Raw genomic sequence first — 19330 nt, forward strand, 5'->3', positions numbered from 1 at the left:
GTAAGTCTTGCAACAATGATAAAGTTGCGTTCTCTAACCTAAAATCAGGGTAAGCAACCATTGGGACATGGGAAAAGGCAGAGCCAAGGAGACGCCTGATGTCTGGAACCTCTCCCACATACTTCCTGGTGGGCACCAAGGCTTCACTATTCTGAAGCCTCACTGGATCTCTCTGTGCCTGCAAGGTGGCTGCCTGGCTGCCAAGGGTGTGAATGGCTCCATAATGAGCCTGGTTTTTAGTTATGCTCTGAGCTTGGTGTAAAACCAGAACAAAGAGGATGTTGATGCTGCTTTGGGATAAATCGCTCCTGCTATCCAGATTTCATAAACTACAGTTAGATAAGCTTTCTCTTGGAGAGTATGAATTTAAAGAAGATTTATTGGCATGTGCATGTTCTCCTTTCATTGTCTTTTCTCACCTAGGAACAAATGCCCCATACTGAGATGGGGATTTCTGTGCAAGCAGTTTGTTAGGGAAATGCTCCGAAAGAAGAGGAATGAAGAGAGCAGAAGGGGGCAGAGGAAGGAACCCAACAGATGTGCTGTCAGCTGGAGGCTGTTTTCGCCTGATCCCACAGGGGCTCTGGAACCTAAGCTGCACAACAAACCCAGTCTCACCTGGAGGCAGTGGGATGTCAATCCGAGGCTGCAGAATGCTTGTGGGGGAGGGCGTTGTAACTCCCCCCTCCCCCGCAAATTGGCTCCAGCTGGGGGCTATTGAACCCATGTAGTAAAGGGGTTCTAGGACAAGCACCCACACCATCCACACAGGGACTCATCGTGTTTGCTTACCTCACAGCCGTAGTAGGAGAGCGGAGTATAGAAATGAATAACCCCAGGAGGGCTGTGTTGGTGCTGACAGGCGGCGGAAGGGTGATGCATGACATCCTTTCCTGTAGCACCACCAGGAGCGCATGAGTCATGAATCGTATGCTGAGCGCTCTCAATCCTGGAGAGGTCTGTGGTTTCTGCTCTCTCTGCCTAGCCCCACCAAGGTCCAACCGGAATTCTGCAATCTCTAGTAGACTGAGTAGCGTGGCGGAGGGACGCGGAATAATGCAATAAATGCTGGCTTAGGCCTTATGTTCTAGCATCTTGGAATTAACAAAAAGAAGTAACTTCAGCAGCTCTTGAATAATCAAACGCAGGCTGAAGCCAAAGCCTAGTAAACTGAGGTCCTTTCAAGTTCCAGAGCAAATTTTTTTGAAGTCACAGTCATTCCTTCACAGCCACGCAAAAACTAAAAAAGTCTTCAGGGCAATAAATCTTTACTTCAAGAACAGATAGACCTTTGACTTGAATGGAAAACCTCTCTCCTGGTTTGAAAGGGATTTCCAGTGAGGTATAGAACTTCATGAAGGGAGTTTAGAACTGGGTTGAGGACACATGTAATTTATATATATGCTGGGACACTCTTGGGAATAAATATACCCCACGATGGATGTGAACAGGAACTGTGCCAGGGAAGCTGAGAGCCAACATCACCTCTGATGCCCACCAGCTGATTAGCTAGGATTTAGAGGAGTATCTCCTTGGGCCAGTTGTGGACATTGCTTCTGCAGGGAGGAATAGGAGGAGGGAGATGGGAACAAAGCCCCCACAATGAATCATTAGGACCAGTCTTTGGGACATGCAGGTCCTGAGACAGCATTTGAGAAATTATTCTCTGGTTTCCTTATTGAATTTGTCAAAGCATATCCTTTAGGTTCCAAGAGCATCCCCTCACACTTCCATGTAAATGTCTGTTTGTCTGCTGGGAGGTCTCTTCTTTCTAAACTATGAGCTCTTCAAGGACGGGGACTAGTATCTTTCAGACCTGTGCCCTTTACACTGATTGTGGTAGGTGATATGCTGACTCAGCTACCCCATAGAAGCTCAGGGTCCATTCTGGATCCCCTGCCGCTTCCATACTATTTGTGTGAACTTAGCACCCCTGAGGATTTGGGGCCAAGACTCGTGAAGTAAGCCTTGGAAGGAGGACGGAGGAAAAGTATTCCTGAGAGTGGGAACAACTTAAAAACAGGTGTAGAAATGAAGCCAGGTAAGGGGTGTTTGTAGACGAGAAACAGAATAGACAGAGAAGAGAATGTATATGCTCTTTCCCTCTAGAAAATCAGACTCATGGAATGGGGCGGGAGACAGGCTTTAGAGTCCACCAAGAATGACCTTGTGGAAGGCACATGACCTCATTGAACTTTGATGTCCTGGCTTCTAGACACTCAGCAAGTGCTAGCTCTGTGGCTTCTCCTTCTCCAAAATCTGCAACATACTCTCTCCCCTTGGAAGTCTTTTTTTTTTAAGATTTTGTTTATTTATCTGACAGAGATAGAGACAGCCAGCGAGAGAGGGAACACAAGCAGGGGGAGTGGGAGAGGAAGAAGCAGGCTCATAGCGGAGGAGCCTGATGTGGGGCTCGATCCCATAACGCCGGGATCACGCCCTGAGCCGAAGGCAGACGCTTAACTGCTGTGCCACCCAGGCGCCCCATCCCCTTGGAAGTCTTGATCTGGCTTCAGTAACTTGGAACCTGTGGTTTATGAAGAGCCTCCTGGCTTTCCTTTGACCTTGGCTGTAGGCCACGTGTCCAGGTGGAAAGACCGCAGTTCCCCATGACCCCTGTCCTGGTTTCTCCTGCCGTTGTGTGTAGAATCCAGGCTCAGCGGGCTACACTAAGAGACCTCTCCTTGCTCTTGTACCTGGGAAGGCTTGCAGGGGACCAGCTCAACCCTCACCACCTCAGGCTGTGGAAAGAATCCCTGTATTTTCCTTGGTGTGATTTTCTTAAGAGTTTGTCTTACCTAAACTAGCAAGATCTTGAAAGGCAGGATTAGAGTGTGGGCTTAGGAGAAAGTATCCAGGAGGACGATGTGGTTGTCTTTCATCCAAACGTTTGGAGGCATCCAGCTCACATGCAGCCTGGCCCAGTTCACCAGGAGAGCACCAGGGTTCAGAGACGAAACATTAGTTGAGAATATTCTGGATGCCTGCCTTCCCACAGAGCCTATGGGAAGGGTGGGCTGCCAGAGAAGGACTGGGGACTCAGCCTGTTCACAGTCTCCCCTCCCACCCGAGCCAGCAGTGATGTTGTCTGGGAACTTCCCCAAAGAAAGACCATGTCTGCTGAAGTCTCAATTTACCTCGCGGAGGCCACTTACCCACATTTGTCTCCACGCAGGCAGCCCATCCGTTCATGCTTTTTCTCTTTCAGGAGGAAATGGGCATTTCCTGTGAACTGCTTGAATCAGACTTCCTCAAATGCAGCGTGGGATTTCCTTTCATGAGGTCAAAATCGAAGGTAAGGGGCAGAGATGGGGCACTTCCCTTGCAGCAGACCCCCAGCCCTTCTCACCAGCCACCTGACCTGACAGCTGTACCCCGCCCCCAGGCTTCCTCTATCCCCCCCCAACCTCCACCCTCACCTCCACCTTGCACAATGGCACTGCCCAGCTCCCGGGGGGGGGGGGAGGCTGTGATTTACTACTCCACAGGGGCCCTCCCCGCATGCTCTTCCTCTTTGATCCACATGACATACCCCACATGTCATAGACACACCATGGCCTTGGTACTTTAGCAGCACCGTCTGGTTGGCCACCTTAAAAATCTTTCTCCGGGACAAAATCCCATGACACTGTGAGTGCAACTATATAGGAGAAATGTGGTCTGGGCTAGTGACCTACAGTTCTGTCATTCCCCTGGGTACTCACAATTTTCTGAAGAGACCTCTTAAAATTCTTAAAACATAAATAATGGTATTATAATTCATTTTTTTTAAGTAAAAGAAATTAGACTCACTTTGGTATTTATACAGAGCCAGATTTTCTAAGCTCAAACAATAATATGGTCCAGCATATTCAAACATTCATGGAACATTCTGGTATGTGCCAGTATTATAAGGGTATGCAAAGATACATAGAAGATGTGGTTGTTGGAAGCAAAACTAGAATATAAAAGATCAGGTCTGCCTTTTGAAATGGAAGCTATTTTTCCTGCTGTGATTTGAAGGAAATTTCATATTCTTTTGTCTAACTTTTTCCCCCCTAAAAAAAAAAAAAAGAAGAAAGTTTAATCCTCCTCTTCTGCCTATGTCACAGAATCAACTTGCTTTCATCTCCAAGGCATTTTGGTCCCAGGACCTTGTGGCTGTTTTGCAAGCCAGTTGTAAGAATGTTCAAGTGAGAAAGAAGATTTGCTGCTTTCCTAGCAAATTGCTCGAAACCCTCCGCCCCATTGAAGGTGCCAGCTCCAAATGAGGATGGCTCTTACGTCCGTGATCCCTAACCCTTTTAGAAACCCTTTAATGTCCCTGAACCCTGGACGTCATTGTCTGTGGAAACATACATGGCACTCCACACATGCATTTCATTGAAATCATTTCAGCAACAGAAAATCAGCTTAATTGAAAAACATTAACAGTTGCCATTTCATTGGTAAAATACAGCCAACATCCCAAATCAAACCTAAGGTGTCTTGCTAGTTTTAGCTTAAAGGTTATTTTAAAAGGAAAATTTTATCACTTTCACATACGGATCCAGGATCACTTACCATAAAGAGAGGGTAGTCGTAAAAATGAATATAGTGAAAACAAAGCCATGTTGAATTCTGCAGCATTATATTTTGTCAAAATTCATTAACTCTCAAAATGGTCATGGAACCAGGAGAAGTAGGAACGTTGGAAAGTTGGATTTTTTCCCAGCTTGATAATGCCACTGCCTTCCTCCCACATATAGAGGTTTAGACCGGAGCAACACTAAAGCTGGAGTCAGGAGGTCTACGGGTGAGTCGCTGGAGAGAGCCCAAGGAGTGACGCAGCAGGGCCAGGGCCTGCCCCGTCCACGCCCGGCTTGCCCTCCGTTGGCCTCGGCCCCTGTGGCTCATCAGGCTGCAGCCCGCCGGCTAAGCCTCATGACGCACCGTCAGCTTACTCTGGTGGCCATCCGTTTCTGTCTCTCACAACCAGCCTGCCCTGTCTCTGGCCTTCCGTTCTCCAGGCCCCCTCTGATTTTGGCTTCTCGCCTCACCTGGGTCTTCAGAGTATTTAATTCAGATCTCCTGCCAGTTCTGACTCTGTGCTGGGACAAGACCCTTGACTTTCCCTTCCTTTGTGTCCTCCAGCTCTGCTTCCCATCCTGCCTCCATGTCCCCACTCTCCCTGGCAACTGGCAAGCCTCGCTGCAACAGAAATTTCTGTCTCGAGAGGGATGTCCAGTGTCCGTTCATTACTTTCAGGTAGCGTTTAGTGCAGTGGAATCCAGTGTCGTGAAGTTAGATCAGTGCCTAGCATTGGTCACTGAGGAGCCCAAATACTTCAATATTAAATAATCATAGACTCTCAGAGTTTGGTGGAACTTAAGCATCATTTTATCCATCCTCTAATTTTTACTAAAAGGCAAAGAGAGTGAGTGTCTTGGCCAAGATCACAAACTCAGTTTGTGGTTGAGCCTGGCTCTGTAACCCCTACCTGGGCGTCCCTCCCACATTCCCACACGTGCCCCGTGCGTACATGCTGGAACCCATTTGTTCGGGGCAGTCTTCCCCAAGTCATAGGATGCTCACCGCGGCGAGTGCCTGAGGTGATCGTAGGCTGCTCCTGAGATCTTTAAAGTGATCTAAAGGTCAAACATGGTCACTGCACTAAAGCCCATCAACCCTAACAGCCAGACAGCTATTACCTGCCCAACAGTCTTTCTCCCTGAGCACATGCAGGAGAAAGTCTCCCATGGTGCCAGACTGTCTTTAACACCTCCCTAGCTCTTGCTGATCTCCCTCTTACCAAAGTGCAGTGGGCCTTAGGCTCCGAGCCCTCGGCAGGCAACAGAATGCAGCAGTGCTTTGTTTTCATTTATTTTTCTGACAACCTTCTCTTACTGGTAAGTGATCCTGGTTCCCACCTGTGATCATGATAGAAATGTTCCTGCTAAAGTCGTATAGCCACTCTGGAAAATAGTATGGAGCTTCTTCAAAAAGTTAAAAAGAGAGCTACCCCACGACCCAGCGATCAGAAGGGGCACCTGTACCCCCTGAACCAATGTTTATAGCAGCAATGTCCACAATGGCCACGCTATGGAAAGAGCCCAGATGTCCATTGACAGATGAATGGATGGAGAAGATGTATGTGTGTGTGTGTGTGTACACACAATGAAAGATATATACATATATATGGAAGATAAATATATACACACATGCACACACAATGGAAGATGCGGTGTGTGTATACACACACACACACACACACACACACACACACACACACAATGGAATATTACGCAGCCATCAAAAATGAAATCTTGCCATTTGCAACGATGTGGATGGAACTAGAGGATATTATGTTAAACGAGATAAGTCAATCAGAGAAAGACAATTGTCACATGATCTCACTTGTATATGGAATTTAAGAAACAAAACAGGATCATGGGGGAAGGGAGGGAAAAATAAAATAAGACAAAATCAGACAGGCAGGTAAACCGTAAGGGACTCTTAACATTAGGAAACAAGCAGGGTTGCTGGAGGGGAGGTGCGTGGAGGGATGGGATAACTGGGTGATGGGCATGAAGGAGGGCACTTGATGTCATGAGCACTGGGTGTTATATGCAACTGATGAGTCACAGAACTCTATCTCTGAAACTAATACACTATATGTTAATTAATTGAATTTAAATGAAATAAAATTTTAAAAATCAAGTAGTCTTTAAACAAAAAGAGTGGCAATGCAAGTATGTAGTGTTGACACAGGTGACAGGGCACGCAGGTGTGGCAGACATTAGGGAGATGGTGTGGGAGCGATCCTTAGAAAAGCCTGGTTTAAGAGACAAACATATCACTTCCTAGACAACCTCAGTGGCTGAAAACCACAGTGTGCTTCTCACCAGAACACACTCCAGGCTTGGTTTTATTGCTAAAGCTGTATCTCTGGCCTGGCAACCAGAAAGATACGCATAAAAAATAAAGCTTGTCATGCAAATGAGCTTCCAGAGGTCATAAACCGAGGAGGTGTTTAAGTTTGGAATGCTTGCTGATGCCAGATGTCACTCTCTTTTCCCCTAGTACGAATTCAGCGTGATCTTTGACACAAGCCACCTGTCTGGGGAAGAGGAAGTTCTTAGCTTCATCATTACTGCTCAGAGGTAAGGGGGCTTTACATTTTTTTCTTCAAAGATAAAGATTTATGGGAACAGGAAGGGACATTCTTTGGTCACGGTTTGTTGATGCTCAGGACGCTGAGGAGGAAGAAACAGTTGAGCCATAAAGCCCCAGAGCACTGGTGGGGTCGGAGCTCTCAGGGCTGATGTCTGTCTGGTGCTGCTTATGCAACTGCCAGGCCGGACTGAGCTGGGAGGGACTGGGTGTCATCCAGTCGGACGCCATGATGTTTACAGCCAAGGAGACAGACTGGGGGAGGGGAGGATTCTGATCCAAGCTCACGTGGTTGTTTAGTTCACAGACTTCCTCTGTGCGTTGCATTCCTTGATGCAGGGAGAGGGCACAGCAGCCTGAGGGCCAGGCCAAGCCTATGGTCAGAGGCCCCAAGACAGGCTCCTCGAGGGAGGGCTTATCCTGAGGGCCTTGCAGTCGGAGAGTCAGGGCAGGGCACCGTGCAAGGCGGCTTCTCCCCTCAGGAGTGTGCTCCTGCCCCTCTCTCTCCAGTGTGGCCTCGAGCCACGAGAGGGCCTTGGGAGTTGTCAGCTGCCTCCACAAGCCAGAATCCACGTGCGCCTCGAAGCGCCATTTGGGTAGCTCTTGGCTGACAGCGGGATGGAAGGAGAGGTAGTTAGGTGGTGAATAGAAAAAAACAGATTTTGATTGGGGTGGAGGTTGGATCCCCAAAGCTACTTTTGTCATTTGAATTTTTATTTGGAGATGATTTTAAACTTACCAGAAATGTTGCAAAGCATATAATTCAAGGAACTCTCATGCAGCCGTTACCCAGCTTCACCCAATGCTGACACTTCATTCCATTTAGTTTATCATTCTCTACGTATAGTTTTTTTTCTTAACCATCTGAAAGTAAGTTACAGAAATCATGCCTCCTTCCCATAAGGACCTCGGTGTGCATTTCCCAAGAATGAGGCCATTTTCTTTAATAACCGGTATAGTTAGCAAATGCCGGAAATGTGACACTGACGCAATACTGTTATCTCCTCTACAGTCCTTGTTCCAGGTGTGCCAGTCGTCCCAGTGACTTTTCAGCCCTTTTTCACTGGTCCAGAGTCGAGTCAAGGACCATGCATTGCATTCACTTATCGTGTCTTATCTATAATTACCTTAACCTCCAAAGGAAATGTCATGCCGAGACTCCTAAGTCCATCCCAGAGGTGGTCTGGAGATCTGAACGAAACACCCTGAAGGCCAAGGTCAGGCAAGATCCACTGAAAAAAATGAGAAAACAAAATGAGGACGTGCATGACTAATAGAGGCCGAGAAAACAGAAGGCCAGACACTGGGTGAGCAAGCAACGGAACCAGGGGCTGAAAGTCAACCAGGGAAGGATGCTCAGTGGAGTCACAAGGTTAGAGCAGGGTTCAGACCTAAAGACCCTCAGGATCTGGGGTACAGAGTAAAGCAACAGGCTCAGCCTTAGGGAACTAAAGCCCCCCCACCACCACCACCTGCATGGTCACCTTTGAAATAAGGGTGCTCAACACAGACCTTCCTTTGAAGAGGAACATGCCCTCAGGAGCCGGGAAGGAGCTCCTCATCCCACATTCCGAATTATACAGAAAGCCGTTTCCCAGACTCTTCAGATGAGCCGCACTGGGGCCAACCCATCGGGTGGTGTGCTGTACAGAGTAGCAGGGGCGCGGGCTCAGCTGCCTCTGGCCCCCGGACAGAGCAAGGAGTCATGCTTTAGACCACTCTGCCCACTTCCATGCACCATCATCAAGTGGTCACCATGGGGAAAGGATGGGGCCAGGGCTGAGAGGGATCATGGATGAGTGAGAGCCAGTCTTGCATCCCATATCATCTCAGGAAGGCTTCAGTCTAGAGATAGAGGCAGACATACAACTTCCTCCAGGAGAGGAGAGAAGAACTAGCCCAGGGCAGGCATGCTTTGCCAGTTCAGTCTGCAAATGTTTGAGCCCTTCCCACAAGCCAGGCACTGTGTAAGACTAAGACGTTGGCAAAGTCCCTACTCTTGGGGAGCGAGTGTGCTGGTGGCAGGGGGATAGACAATGAGCTGATAGATATATAACATCAGCGGGAGCCAGGGGCATGCTGATTCATCCGGCAAGCGCGGTGCCTTCGCTGGCAATCGTAAATAAAGCATCTTCTTTGTGTCCTGTACTCTCTTTAAGCCCACTTGGTGGGCTGTCTTTTCCCCGTCTTGAGGGGAGGGGGATGGTCTAGGACAGTCCCGTGCATTCTCCGGTCTCTCTGGGGCAATGCAGAGCTCTGCAGTCACATCAAATCTCCCAGGATTTCACAAAACTATAATTAAGGTGTCCCCTGAAATAATCAAAGCTTGATTTAAAGTGAAGGCTTTCTCCCTTCTGCGACGGCGGCGGCGAGCTGCAGAAGCCAAGCCTGCCTCTCTCTCAGGAGCAGTCTTGCTTTCCTCCAGCGCTGCTGCTGCCTCCGCCCTCACCCCACTTCCCCTGGAAGAGTCCCTGAGCTTCCCCCCCCCCACCCCAGGCTCACGGCAGGGCTGGAGGAGGTGTGAGTGACATAGAAAAGGTGCTCACTCCTTAACAGGTAAGCCCCATGGGTATTACAAGCTGACTCTTGCCTTTGGACGGCAGCCCCCAGCTGGGGGTTCCCGCCTGCGAGTCCTTCATCCTGTCGTCCAACCTCAGCCTCTGGGAGCCAGACACCCCTTCAGCTTCTGCTGAGACCGTGCCCTCAGGGACAGGACCAAAGGTGGCCTCATGCTGGCTTTCGCATATAGGTCCCCCTCAGTAGCCTCTGCCCCTGTGGTGTCTGGAAATGCCCGGATTCTCGCATGTCCCCTTCTCTTTCACTGGGTCGGGAGAGGGAAAGCCAGCAGCAGTCCCCTACATTCTCTGGGCAGTCGCCCCACCCCACTGTGCTGATCAAGGTGCCCTGAAGCGTGCCTTAAAGGGCAGACACCTTTCCCCGCACCCTCCCCCCCACCCAGCTCTTCTCTCTCAGAAAGCTGTTTCTCCAGAAATCCTCCTTTCCGAGCTCTGTTCCGTCCTTGATAGGACATCTTGGATTTTTGCCCCGAGCAGTAGTAAATCCTGGTCTGGTGCTTTCCTCTGAATCTTAACATCTTTTACACCTCAGCCAAAACGTGCCCCTGAACAAACACACCGTCGTACTCACCACCTGAGTGATTCTTGAATTTCACAAGAACACCCATCACCCAGATTGTTGGACTGAGAGTTTTCCCAAGCCCTATAACTTTCAGTTCTCTGTGGTCCATTCTGGCCCCTCACTAATGACTTTGCCCTTGGGTACCCCCTCTCCGTCTCTAGCCGGTACCCCCTCTCCGTGTCTAGAAGCTCAGGTCGGTCCCCAACAAGTACCACAGGACAGTGGCCAGCAGCCGCATCTGTGGGGTGCAGAAGCTCTGATTTCATCTCCCGCATCTTTAATTTTATTTTATTTGAGGCCTTCCTCAGTCTCGACGTTATTTAAAGCTCACAGAATTGAGTCCCTCTCCCTTGGGAATGACTGTGATGCTGGAAGCATACATTATCAGAGCCCCTCAATCCACAACCACAATTGCATATTTTGGCTTCAGTGTTGCTTTCTGTATTCTTCTTTTTCCTTTTTTTTTTTTTAGCATTATCACAAATATTTTGGAGAATGTTCTCTCTCCTAAAAACAAGAGCACAGCACATCACAGTGTGTGTTTGGCCTTCTTTACCCTGTGTTATTGTGTCCAACTTCCACTCCAGAGGTGCGGCTCCCTGGCCTTTAGTTCAGCACTGGTTGAACTTACTGAACACACCTAAGCATATGTAAAAAGTCAGGTAAATAACAACGCCGTGATTGTTCAGATACAGCCCAGCAAGCCCAGAAATCCTGCCCAGCCTTCTAGCATGGTGAGGGTGGCCTGCCGTCATGGGGTGCTAGCATTTCAACACAGATGACATTTGTCTGGGCTTGCAAGCTTTGAAATAGTGTGAGACTTGGTTATTTCTTATTTATCCTGTTTCAAGATCCCATAATTCACGTTCACATAGAACATGACTGTGATCTAATAGAAATACGTGCAAAGCATAGAGGAGGTGGACTTGGTTGCCATTGCCAGAATCCGGAAGGGCCTCACTGGGGAGATGGCATTTAAACAGAGGAGTCTGTTTTCAGGCTGAAGACACAGAGGCACAGTGCTGAGAATGTACACAGGACAGCCTGCTCTGTGACGGCAGGTGGGTGGTGGGCACTGCAGGGAATTGGGGATTCGTGAGCCATCTCGGGGTGGGGGCCATACAGGGCAGCGGAAGATGGGCTGACAGAGGAGGTGGGGCTGGGCCGTGGAAGGCCCATGTAGCCTCGGAGAGTCTGCACTCCATTCCAGAGGCAGAACGTTTTTGAAGAGGAAAGTGATGCATGCAGCAGTTTGCCCACAGAGCATGAGCTTGTTGAATTTCATAAAGGGAGGCAAATGGCCAATCAAACCTGGAAATTCTTAGTTCTCCTGCTGTTTCTTGGACCCACAGAAAACTCACTGTGGTTGGGCAGATCCATTAGTGTGCTCTCTTGGTTCCTCTCCACTTGCGGCCGCCAATATTCCTGGGAAGGAACATTGGAGCAGGAAATAAATGACATGGAAGGGACTTCCTTGTCAAAAAGAGGAAACTCCACCTGCCTCCCAACCCCACCCAGGGCTAATCAGTGGTGTCAGAGAAGGGGGAGCCAACACCACCACCACAGTGAAAGCTCTGTATTTTCGAGTCACACAGCCATAGATGCCAGCGGTGCCCATGGGAGTCACCTGGGGGCTTTAAAAACCACTGATCCCTGGTCCGTCCTGCAGAGGTTCGAATCTATTGGTCTGGGTGAGATCTGGGCATTGGGATTGTGAATTAGTCTCATCAGGTGATTCTAATAAGCAGCCAAGGCCAAGAGCCACCATCTGCAGTCCCTGGCCCTATACCGGGCACGTTTATACTCAACAAACTTTTATTAAGCACGTACTATTTATCAGATGCAATGCTGGGCACATAAGAAAATGCTAATCACTTACTAAAATGAAGAACATCCCTTTATGTGCTCGAAGAGTGCTACTTTGCGACAGGGGACACCTAGTATTGGCAGCTTAAATAATTAAATAGCAGAATCTTCTAACGTTGGAATCACGGATGGTACAGAAGCTGTATTATATGTTAAACATGTCGCAGAATATTGCAGGCTCTCATTTCTTCCCAGATGTTGGTGAAAACCGGACTTACCGCCCCAGAGGGCAGGCCCCAGCACTTGACTCCCTGCTCTGACAGAAAGATCCTTAAAGCTCCTTATCTTGAAAGCCACAGTTAAAATATCAATCTTTCCGTCCTCCCCGTCACCACCCTTTGAAGCTCTCCTGCCTACTTGTGGATTTAGGAGGACGTAAAGTTGAGCCTAAACAGTCCTCCAGAGCTCTCTCAGCAGCCTGGCTTTGCAGACCATGGGAACGCATCCCAAGTCACGAGTTTGCAGAGTGGCTGGAAGCCTTTTGATGTTTGGCCTCTGTATCTCAACTTTTCAGTTCAGTCGGTCTGGAGCAGTCCCCTGATGACAGATGAGACTGTCGGGCCTGAGCTGCCAGCAGCCACAGGTGGCTGGACAAATGGCAGGGCAAGGGGTGGTGCTTCCATCAGGAACCGATTACTCAGACCTGGCAGGATGCTGAGCGGGGGGAGGGAGTGGGCCAGGGCATTACCGGACCCATCCATTCCATAATCACCTCTGATCTGCCTCTAGCAGTGATTCTAAGGCTTTTATTGCCCCCCTGGGAAAGGAAGGGCAAGGGAATCAGGCCAGGTGAGCACCTGACCCTGCTGCTTCTGCAGACTGGCTGTCCTCTGAGTGATGGATGTCACCCCATATGCGGAAGACAGATGAAGAGTCAGGGGTCAGAGTCTCAGAGCAACATTGTTTCAGAACAATAGGAGAAAGAAGGGGAGGGGATGTGAGCTGCTCTTTAAGTATTGTTGCATTTAGCACTTGCTGGTGGGAGAGGAAGGCAGAGGGGGCAGCGGGAGGGCAGGAAGCAGGCAGAACTCTGTAAGGGGTCAGGGAATGGGTGGGCAAGGGGAGTAGTCCAGTGAGCTGTGCCCAAATCTCAGGGGGTCTTGGGGCCACTACACTCCAACCCTGGAGGATGAACTCAGCTTCCACCTGGGATCCCACATACATGCCATGTGGTAGAACCAACTAGAAGTGCTGGCTCCGACAGCTTGCAACCAATGGCCCTGCCTTTTCCCAAGGCGGTACTTCCATGGAATAATAATCATAATCATCTTGGAAATGTAACAAAATAGTAAAAGAAAGATAGGTCTTCTCTGTCCTCCCTTCCTCCTCCCTTTACTCCTCTCCTTCTTCTCTCCTCCCCTGCCCCCCGCCCCCAACAACCTCCCAAATCTGGTATCAGATTCGGAGAAAGAATCACATGGAAAAGCCCTAATTTGGGAGTCTCACTGACCTGGTTTGCTAGGATCCTTGGGCAAGTTCCCTAATCTATCTGAGCTGCTCCTTACCTGCCAGAGGCAGGTAATCCCCCACCCTTCTAGGGGTCCTCTGAGGACCCAGTGAGATCACGCTATGCAGTATGCCTGGCACAAAGCAGCCACCCAGCAGCATCAGCTTCCTTGCACTCCCCTTTCCAGAAAGACCACAACACTCCCCATTCTTTGCTTTACACTCCAAAGGGGATGCCTGTCTATGGACCTACTGCAGCCAGAAGTCTATGGGGAAGCTCCTGTGGTCTTTATCTTGATGGGGTTGGCGAGGGCCTCTCTCCCAGGCTTGGCTGGCTATCCATGGGGGGCAGGTGATGCCTCCAAGTGGGAAATGGTGGCTCAAGTCCAGCGAACCCCTTCCCAGCTGCAGTACCTTAACCTTGCCAGTCCATTCTTCATGGAACAAGTACTTCTAGAAACGGCACGTGCTGCCAGTGCCCAGCCATAACCATTCAGCACTCACCTTTCCCCTGCACCCACCAGACAACTTCCAGCTCCCAGCACCTGCCACTCTGCTGAGGCTTTCTCTGGCCACAGCCCGCTCACTTGGGTGCATAGTACAGGTGCCAGAAAATTCCTGCTCCCTGCCCCCCAGCAGCCAATCTCAGGGAGTTGTGGATAAAGTGCCACCTCCCATGGGAAGACCGAGGTGTGTGCTCCTTGCTGCCTCCCAGATGTCCCCAGCAAGACCAAACCCAGTTGCCCAGAGCACTGACCTCCTAGATTACATGCCTTTTTTGCCTTCATGCCCTTCCCTGTCTCTTCTCCACTCCCTGCTGGTGTCTCCTGGGGTCGCCTCCCCAGCGCACTACCTATACTCATATCTTTGGGAAGGATCACAACTGAGACAACACTGTGCCTCTGCACAGGGTCCAGAAACAGAACCAAGGGTACATCAGGGGCACAGCCAGCCCTTGGAGAGCGACAGACTGAGGGCTAACGCAGAACAGCAAAGACTGCTGCGGGGTAGCAAGCACTGACCAGCACTCACCCCTCTCTTTCCGCACAGTGGCAACGTGGAACGCTCCGAGTCCCTGCACGACAATACCCTCACGCTGACGGTGCCGCTGATGCACGAAGTGGACTCGTCCATCACTGGGTGAGTAGCTGGTCCTGGGTTACCAAAACACAGAGGGGCCCCGGGGTGGAACGCTGTGTTTTTCTTGTATTCGTACGTGTAGCCAGGAGTCTGTGGCCTGCCAGTTCCCCTTTTTCCCAGCTTTGACATGCAGGGCAGATCTTTAGCTACGGCTCATAGCTCCTCCCGCCTTGTTTTCTCCTCTGTCCCAGCTACCCACCCACCTGCTGGGTGACATAAGAAGTTTGATGAGAAGGCTAAGCCCTAGAATGTCTTTGAGCATTCTCTACACCTTTATGTGCCTATGTGGCCAGCAGCCACCCCTCCAGAGGGCCATGATTCCAGGGATTCAAATCTCAGCCAAATGCTGCTGGGCCAGAGGTTACAGCCAGATGTATCCCAAAGGCCCTGGTGGCCTTGCAGAAAGGCTCGCCTTTCTGATTAGCTATACAGCCCACACTAGCTTTGCATGTTTCTGTTCGTTTCTTCTGCAGGCCAGCGGGGGCTCTGCCTGATGTCGGTGGTGGGCAGGGAACAATGACCACGGGGCACGGCGTGTGCCGGGTGAAGTCCATGGCCACTCAGTGCCTCTGGCGTCGGAAGGCAGGGCTGCGGGCTGCGGGGACCCGAAGCAGCCTGGGTGGTTTTGAGCCAAAACCCAGGCCTGGAAAAATGAGAACTCAGTTCCTATTTCTGGCTTCAGAAAACAGAGCACATACCTCTTTGATAGTGGAAAAAGGATTTGCACAATTAGTTTAGATCAAATGAGGAACCATTGAACCCCTGCCCCAAACACAAGCTGAACTTTCTGGGGGTTCAGAGTTTCTCATTTTTCACTCTCCGAGTGCTTCTGGATCCTGGCCTTGGCTAGAAGCAGAAACGTTAATACGTTGGAGAAGGAGTCATTCTGCGATAGCCCACACGCTGCTGGGCGCCGGGATGAGCCTCTGTGTGTTCCTGCACTCTGGGCATCTTTCCTCACGTTCTTCAGGCAGGAGGCATCAGTGGAATAGATTTGCAAATTAGCATAGATTTGCCTCTGTTCGTGGCTCTATTTTTAACCATGTGGTTTATTTACTTGTCTCATCAGAGGCACAGTGAGAATGTGGCCTGAACCAAGCCCTTTCCTTGGGGGGAAAGAGAAAACACTTGATCCTGTTGTCAGGCCCTAGGAGACCTCATCGTTGGGGCGTTAACAGCCCCCGGTGAAACCATCCGTTAAACACACGGGTCGACCTCTGATCTTTCCAGGAACATAAAACAAGGCTGGTTTAAATGAACCAGTTCTTGCCATTTGATAACACTGGGAACTCATGACGTTTCTAAAATAATACATTCAAGTTGAAAGTAGATGAATTGCTGTCCACTCAGACTTGGTACCAAAAATCTTACATGACTGTATCTGGGCAAGTGAGCAGTTTCTGGAATCTCGTCTAGTAGCCGTTCTTTGGGAATTTAAGTGAGTCTGGGCTTGGTCTCATCTCGGGCTTGTTCATATGGACAATGTTGAAAGCATCACTACAAACTGAGCTTGAGTTCTTAATCACATCTTCAGTAGCCACCGTTTGAAATCTGAAGAAAAATGCTATTATTGAACAGACCCCAACTTTCAATACCTAATTTCTAGTGGTTTTGGTAGTCTGACAAATTTAACATTTTTTTTATGAATTTGTCACAGAGTGAGGTTTAGGATGCTAAATATATAATTCATTTATATTTGTTTCTTAAAAACTTGCCATAATCTTCCTCAGTCCACAAAATATCCTTCAAATGATAAGATAGAAAATGTATAATTTTGTAATCCAATTTTAAAAAAAAAACTGAAATCAAAGCTATCATTGTCTTCCTCCTCATTTTAGAAACGTAATCCCGGTACCTATTTGTATATGTAGCTTATTGCTTTGACCTAAGATGAGAAGACATTCCTGGAAACATCTGTTTAGGAAACATAGATCTGGCTGTGTCCATTTATAGGACAAAGAAGTAACAATTCCAGAAGGGAAGGGTTTGGTGAATACACTGGGGGGAGCAAGGTTCTGGATTAAACAGAGACAGATGTTTGGGTTCTCAGGACAGCCGTGACCATGGGTTGCTTGGCCGAGGTTTAGGATGATGGATTAAATGCTTTCCTCTTTCAGAATCGTGTCTCCAACCTCCTTTGTGTATGGCGAGTCTGTGGACGCATCCAACTTCATTCAGCTGGATGACCTGGAGTGTCACTTCCAGCCCCTCAACATCACCCTTCAGGTATCCACCCCTGGAGACGGGCTCTGTCACTGGAGGCAATGGAAGGACCCACGGGGATAGGTCTTCTACTGAAGGGCAGCTAAAGAGCCAGGCTCTTTCCAGGAGAAACTTGTCCCAGCCTGCTTGGCTGGAGTATAGAATGTGTGTGTGTGTGTGTGTGTGTGTGTGTGTGTGTGTGTGTGTGTGTGTGTGTTCTGTAACCACACAAAATGAATCCCTTCCCTGTCTGGAACTCTGTTGTATAGACCCCTCTGCTTCTCAGCTCTTGGAAGGAGAACTGCATGATAAACACGTGCTTTCCCCAGGAAGCCTCTGGCCAATGTCCCAACCCAAATGGCCCCAAAGACCCCTTTCAGTTCTCCATCATTATTCCCCTTATGGGCAGGGCAGTCCCATGCACTTGCCCTGTCCTCTTCCTCCTGGGGCTCTCCGTGCTGACTCTGCCTGGAGCCCACTCCTCCTGCAGAGGGACAGCCATTCAGAAGTGCAGTCTCACAATAGCAACGCGGTGTGAGAATAGAGAGTGCGTCCGCTCCCCGTGGGAGGGAGCATGCTGCTAGTCCCCGTGTCAGATTAGCATCATTTTCGGCCAGTCCTCTCCATGTGAACCATGGACATCATGAAGAACACTCTTCCTTCGCTAGACTAGGGTAGGCAGACATTTTCTGTCAAGGGCCCGCAGGTGAGTATCTTAGGCTTGGCCGGCCATCTAGTGTCGGTAGCAACTGTTCAGCTCTGCTAGTGGAGTTCCAAAGCAGCCAGAGGCAATGCATACACAAAATTGAAGTGATGGGCACTGAATTTGGGATTTTATATTAACCTCGCACGTCATGAAATGTTACCCTTTTTAAAATATTTTTCCAAGTATTTACAAATGTAAAACCATTCTTAGCTTGCAAGCTGTGCAAAAACAGGTGGCAGGCCAGGTGTGGCCTACGGGCCATAGTTTGCTGACCCTGGCGTGAAGTATAAATTCTCAGGCCAGGACTGTTCAACACGAGCATCTTTGCATGTTAAGCTAAAAGGACCTCAGCCTCATCCAGTCACTTATCCTCAGTTGACAAAAATTGGTCAGGCTCCTACTGGACAACCCTGTGTGGCCAAGCATCCTGCCAGGAGCTGTTGATGAAGTGAAGAAGATGGGCCTGGCTAACCCATGGTGCACTCTAACCTACGTGCAACGTCTCTCCATTCCAGCTCCCAGAGCTGTCCCCTGCCTCTTCCCCATTCCTCCCCATGGAGAAAATGGTTTCCTGGTCTGGCATCGACTGCTGTGGCCAATAATGACTATTTTCCTTCCCCATGGCCACTCCTAGGTGGACCGAGGGGATGAGACATAATCACGGGGTGTGGGTCCAGAGAACGAGGCAGCGAAACATCGTGGGCTCTCACAAACAATGGTCTCCCTCTCCCTAAAATGTTCTCCCAGGCAAGAGACGTCTGAAACCGTGATGGAGAACACATGTCCCCAGCTTGGAGAGGAGGCGCCTCCTGACCAGCTAAGCCCCTGCTGTCACACCCTATGCTCAGTTTCCAGGGAAAAGGGGAAGATGGGGTTAGACCTGCTTTTGAGACCTCACAGGGGTCACTGTGAGTAGGCTCTCTGTGTTTCTGAGCTGCTGCTCGGAAGTACTTTCTTTTTCCCCTTTGCATTGTGCAGTTGGGTAGAAAACAGATAAAGACCAGATGGAGGGATTTCATTTCAATCACTTTAATTTTAATTACTTACCCACTCTTGGAGTTCTCGAGGTATCTTACAACAAAAGATTCATCCAGAAAATGATTCAGAAGGGTTCAAAGGACACACACCATGTAATGAAGAGGGTATGGGTGTTAGAGAAGAAGACAAGAAAGAGTCGAGTTATACCAGAGATCCAAAAATGTCCTTACTGCCCTCTAGAAAGGGAGGGAGGGAGGAGAGGAAGAGCGGTGGGAGGGAGGAGAGGAAGAGCGGTGGGAGGGAAGGAAGGAGAGAAGGATGAAGAAAAGAAAGGAAGATAGAAGATCTTGAGGGCATATGGTTAAGTTGTGTTTCTCAGAGGCATCCTTACAAGGAGCTTAAAGTTTGGTATTCAGGCAAAGAGCTCTCTTCACATCTGACCTGACCTAGGATACAGGCTAGAGAATGCGGCTTGGGATGAGTAATGGGCATGCCCCTGAGGTAAACCTCTCGATTATCAGTTTGCCTGAGGAAGCACACAGCATTCCGTTCAGGATTAAGAAGAGTCTGCCTGGTCCAAAAGACGGATAGTGTGTGTCATTGATGGGACGGAGAGCCTCTTGTGTCAGCAAAGCTGACAGTTCGCTGGAGAATGCTCTGATGACTCATCTCCTGATACAATTGTCATTATTATGACTGTCATGCAGGAAGGCCATGGGCCAG

The 19330-nt window shown here is 49.3% G+C and overlaps 1 protein-coding gene across 1 annotated transcript in view; it reads left to right on the forward strand.

Moving 5' to 3' along the window:
- Positions 1-19330, forward strand: part of ITGA9 (integrin subunit alpha 9) — a 326298-nt gene that overhangs the window by 242227 nt on the left and 64741 nt on the right. Inside the window, exons 19-22 of the mRNA XM_045798248.2 lie at positions 3209-3295; positions 7042-7121; positions 14632-14721; positions 16839-16947. Coding sequence (XP_045654204.2) covers positions 3209-3295; positions 7042-7121; positions 14632-14721; positions 16839-16947 — 366 coding nt within the window. The remainder of the gene's footprint in view (positions 1-3208; positions 3296-7041; positions 7122-14631; positions 14722-16838; positions 16948-19330) is intronic.

This window comes from Ursus americanus, chromosome 20, assembly GCF_024610735.1.
Source record: "Ursus americanus isolate L20-20 chromosome 20, mUrsAme1.1.p, whole genome shotgun sequence".
NCBI lineage: Eukaryota > Metazoa > Chordata > Mammalia > Carnivora > Ursidae > Ursus > Ursus americanus.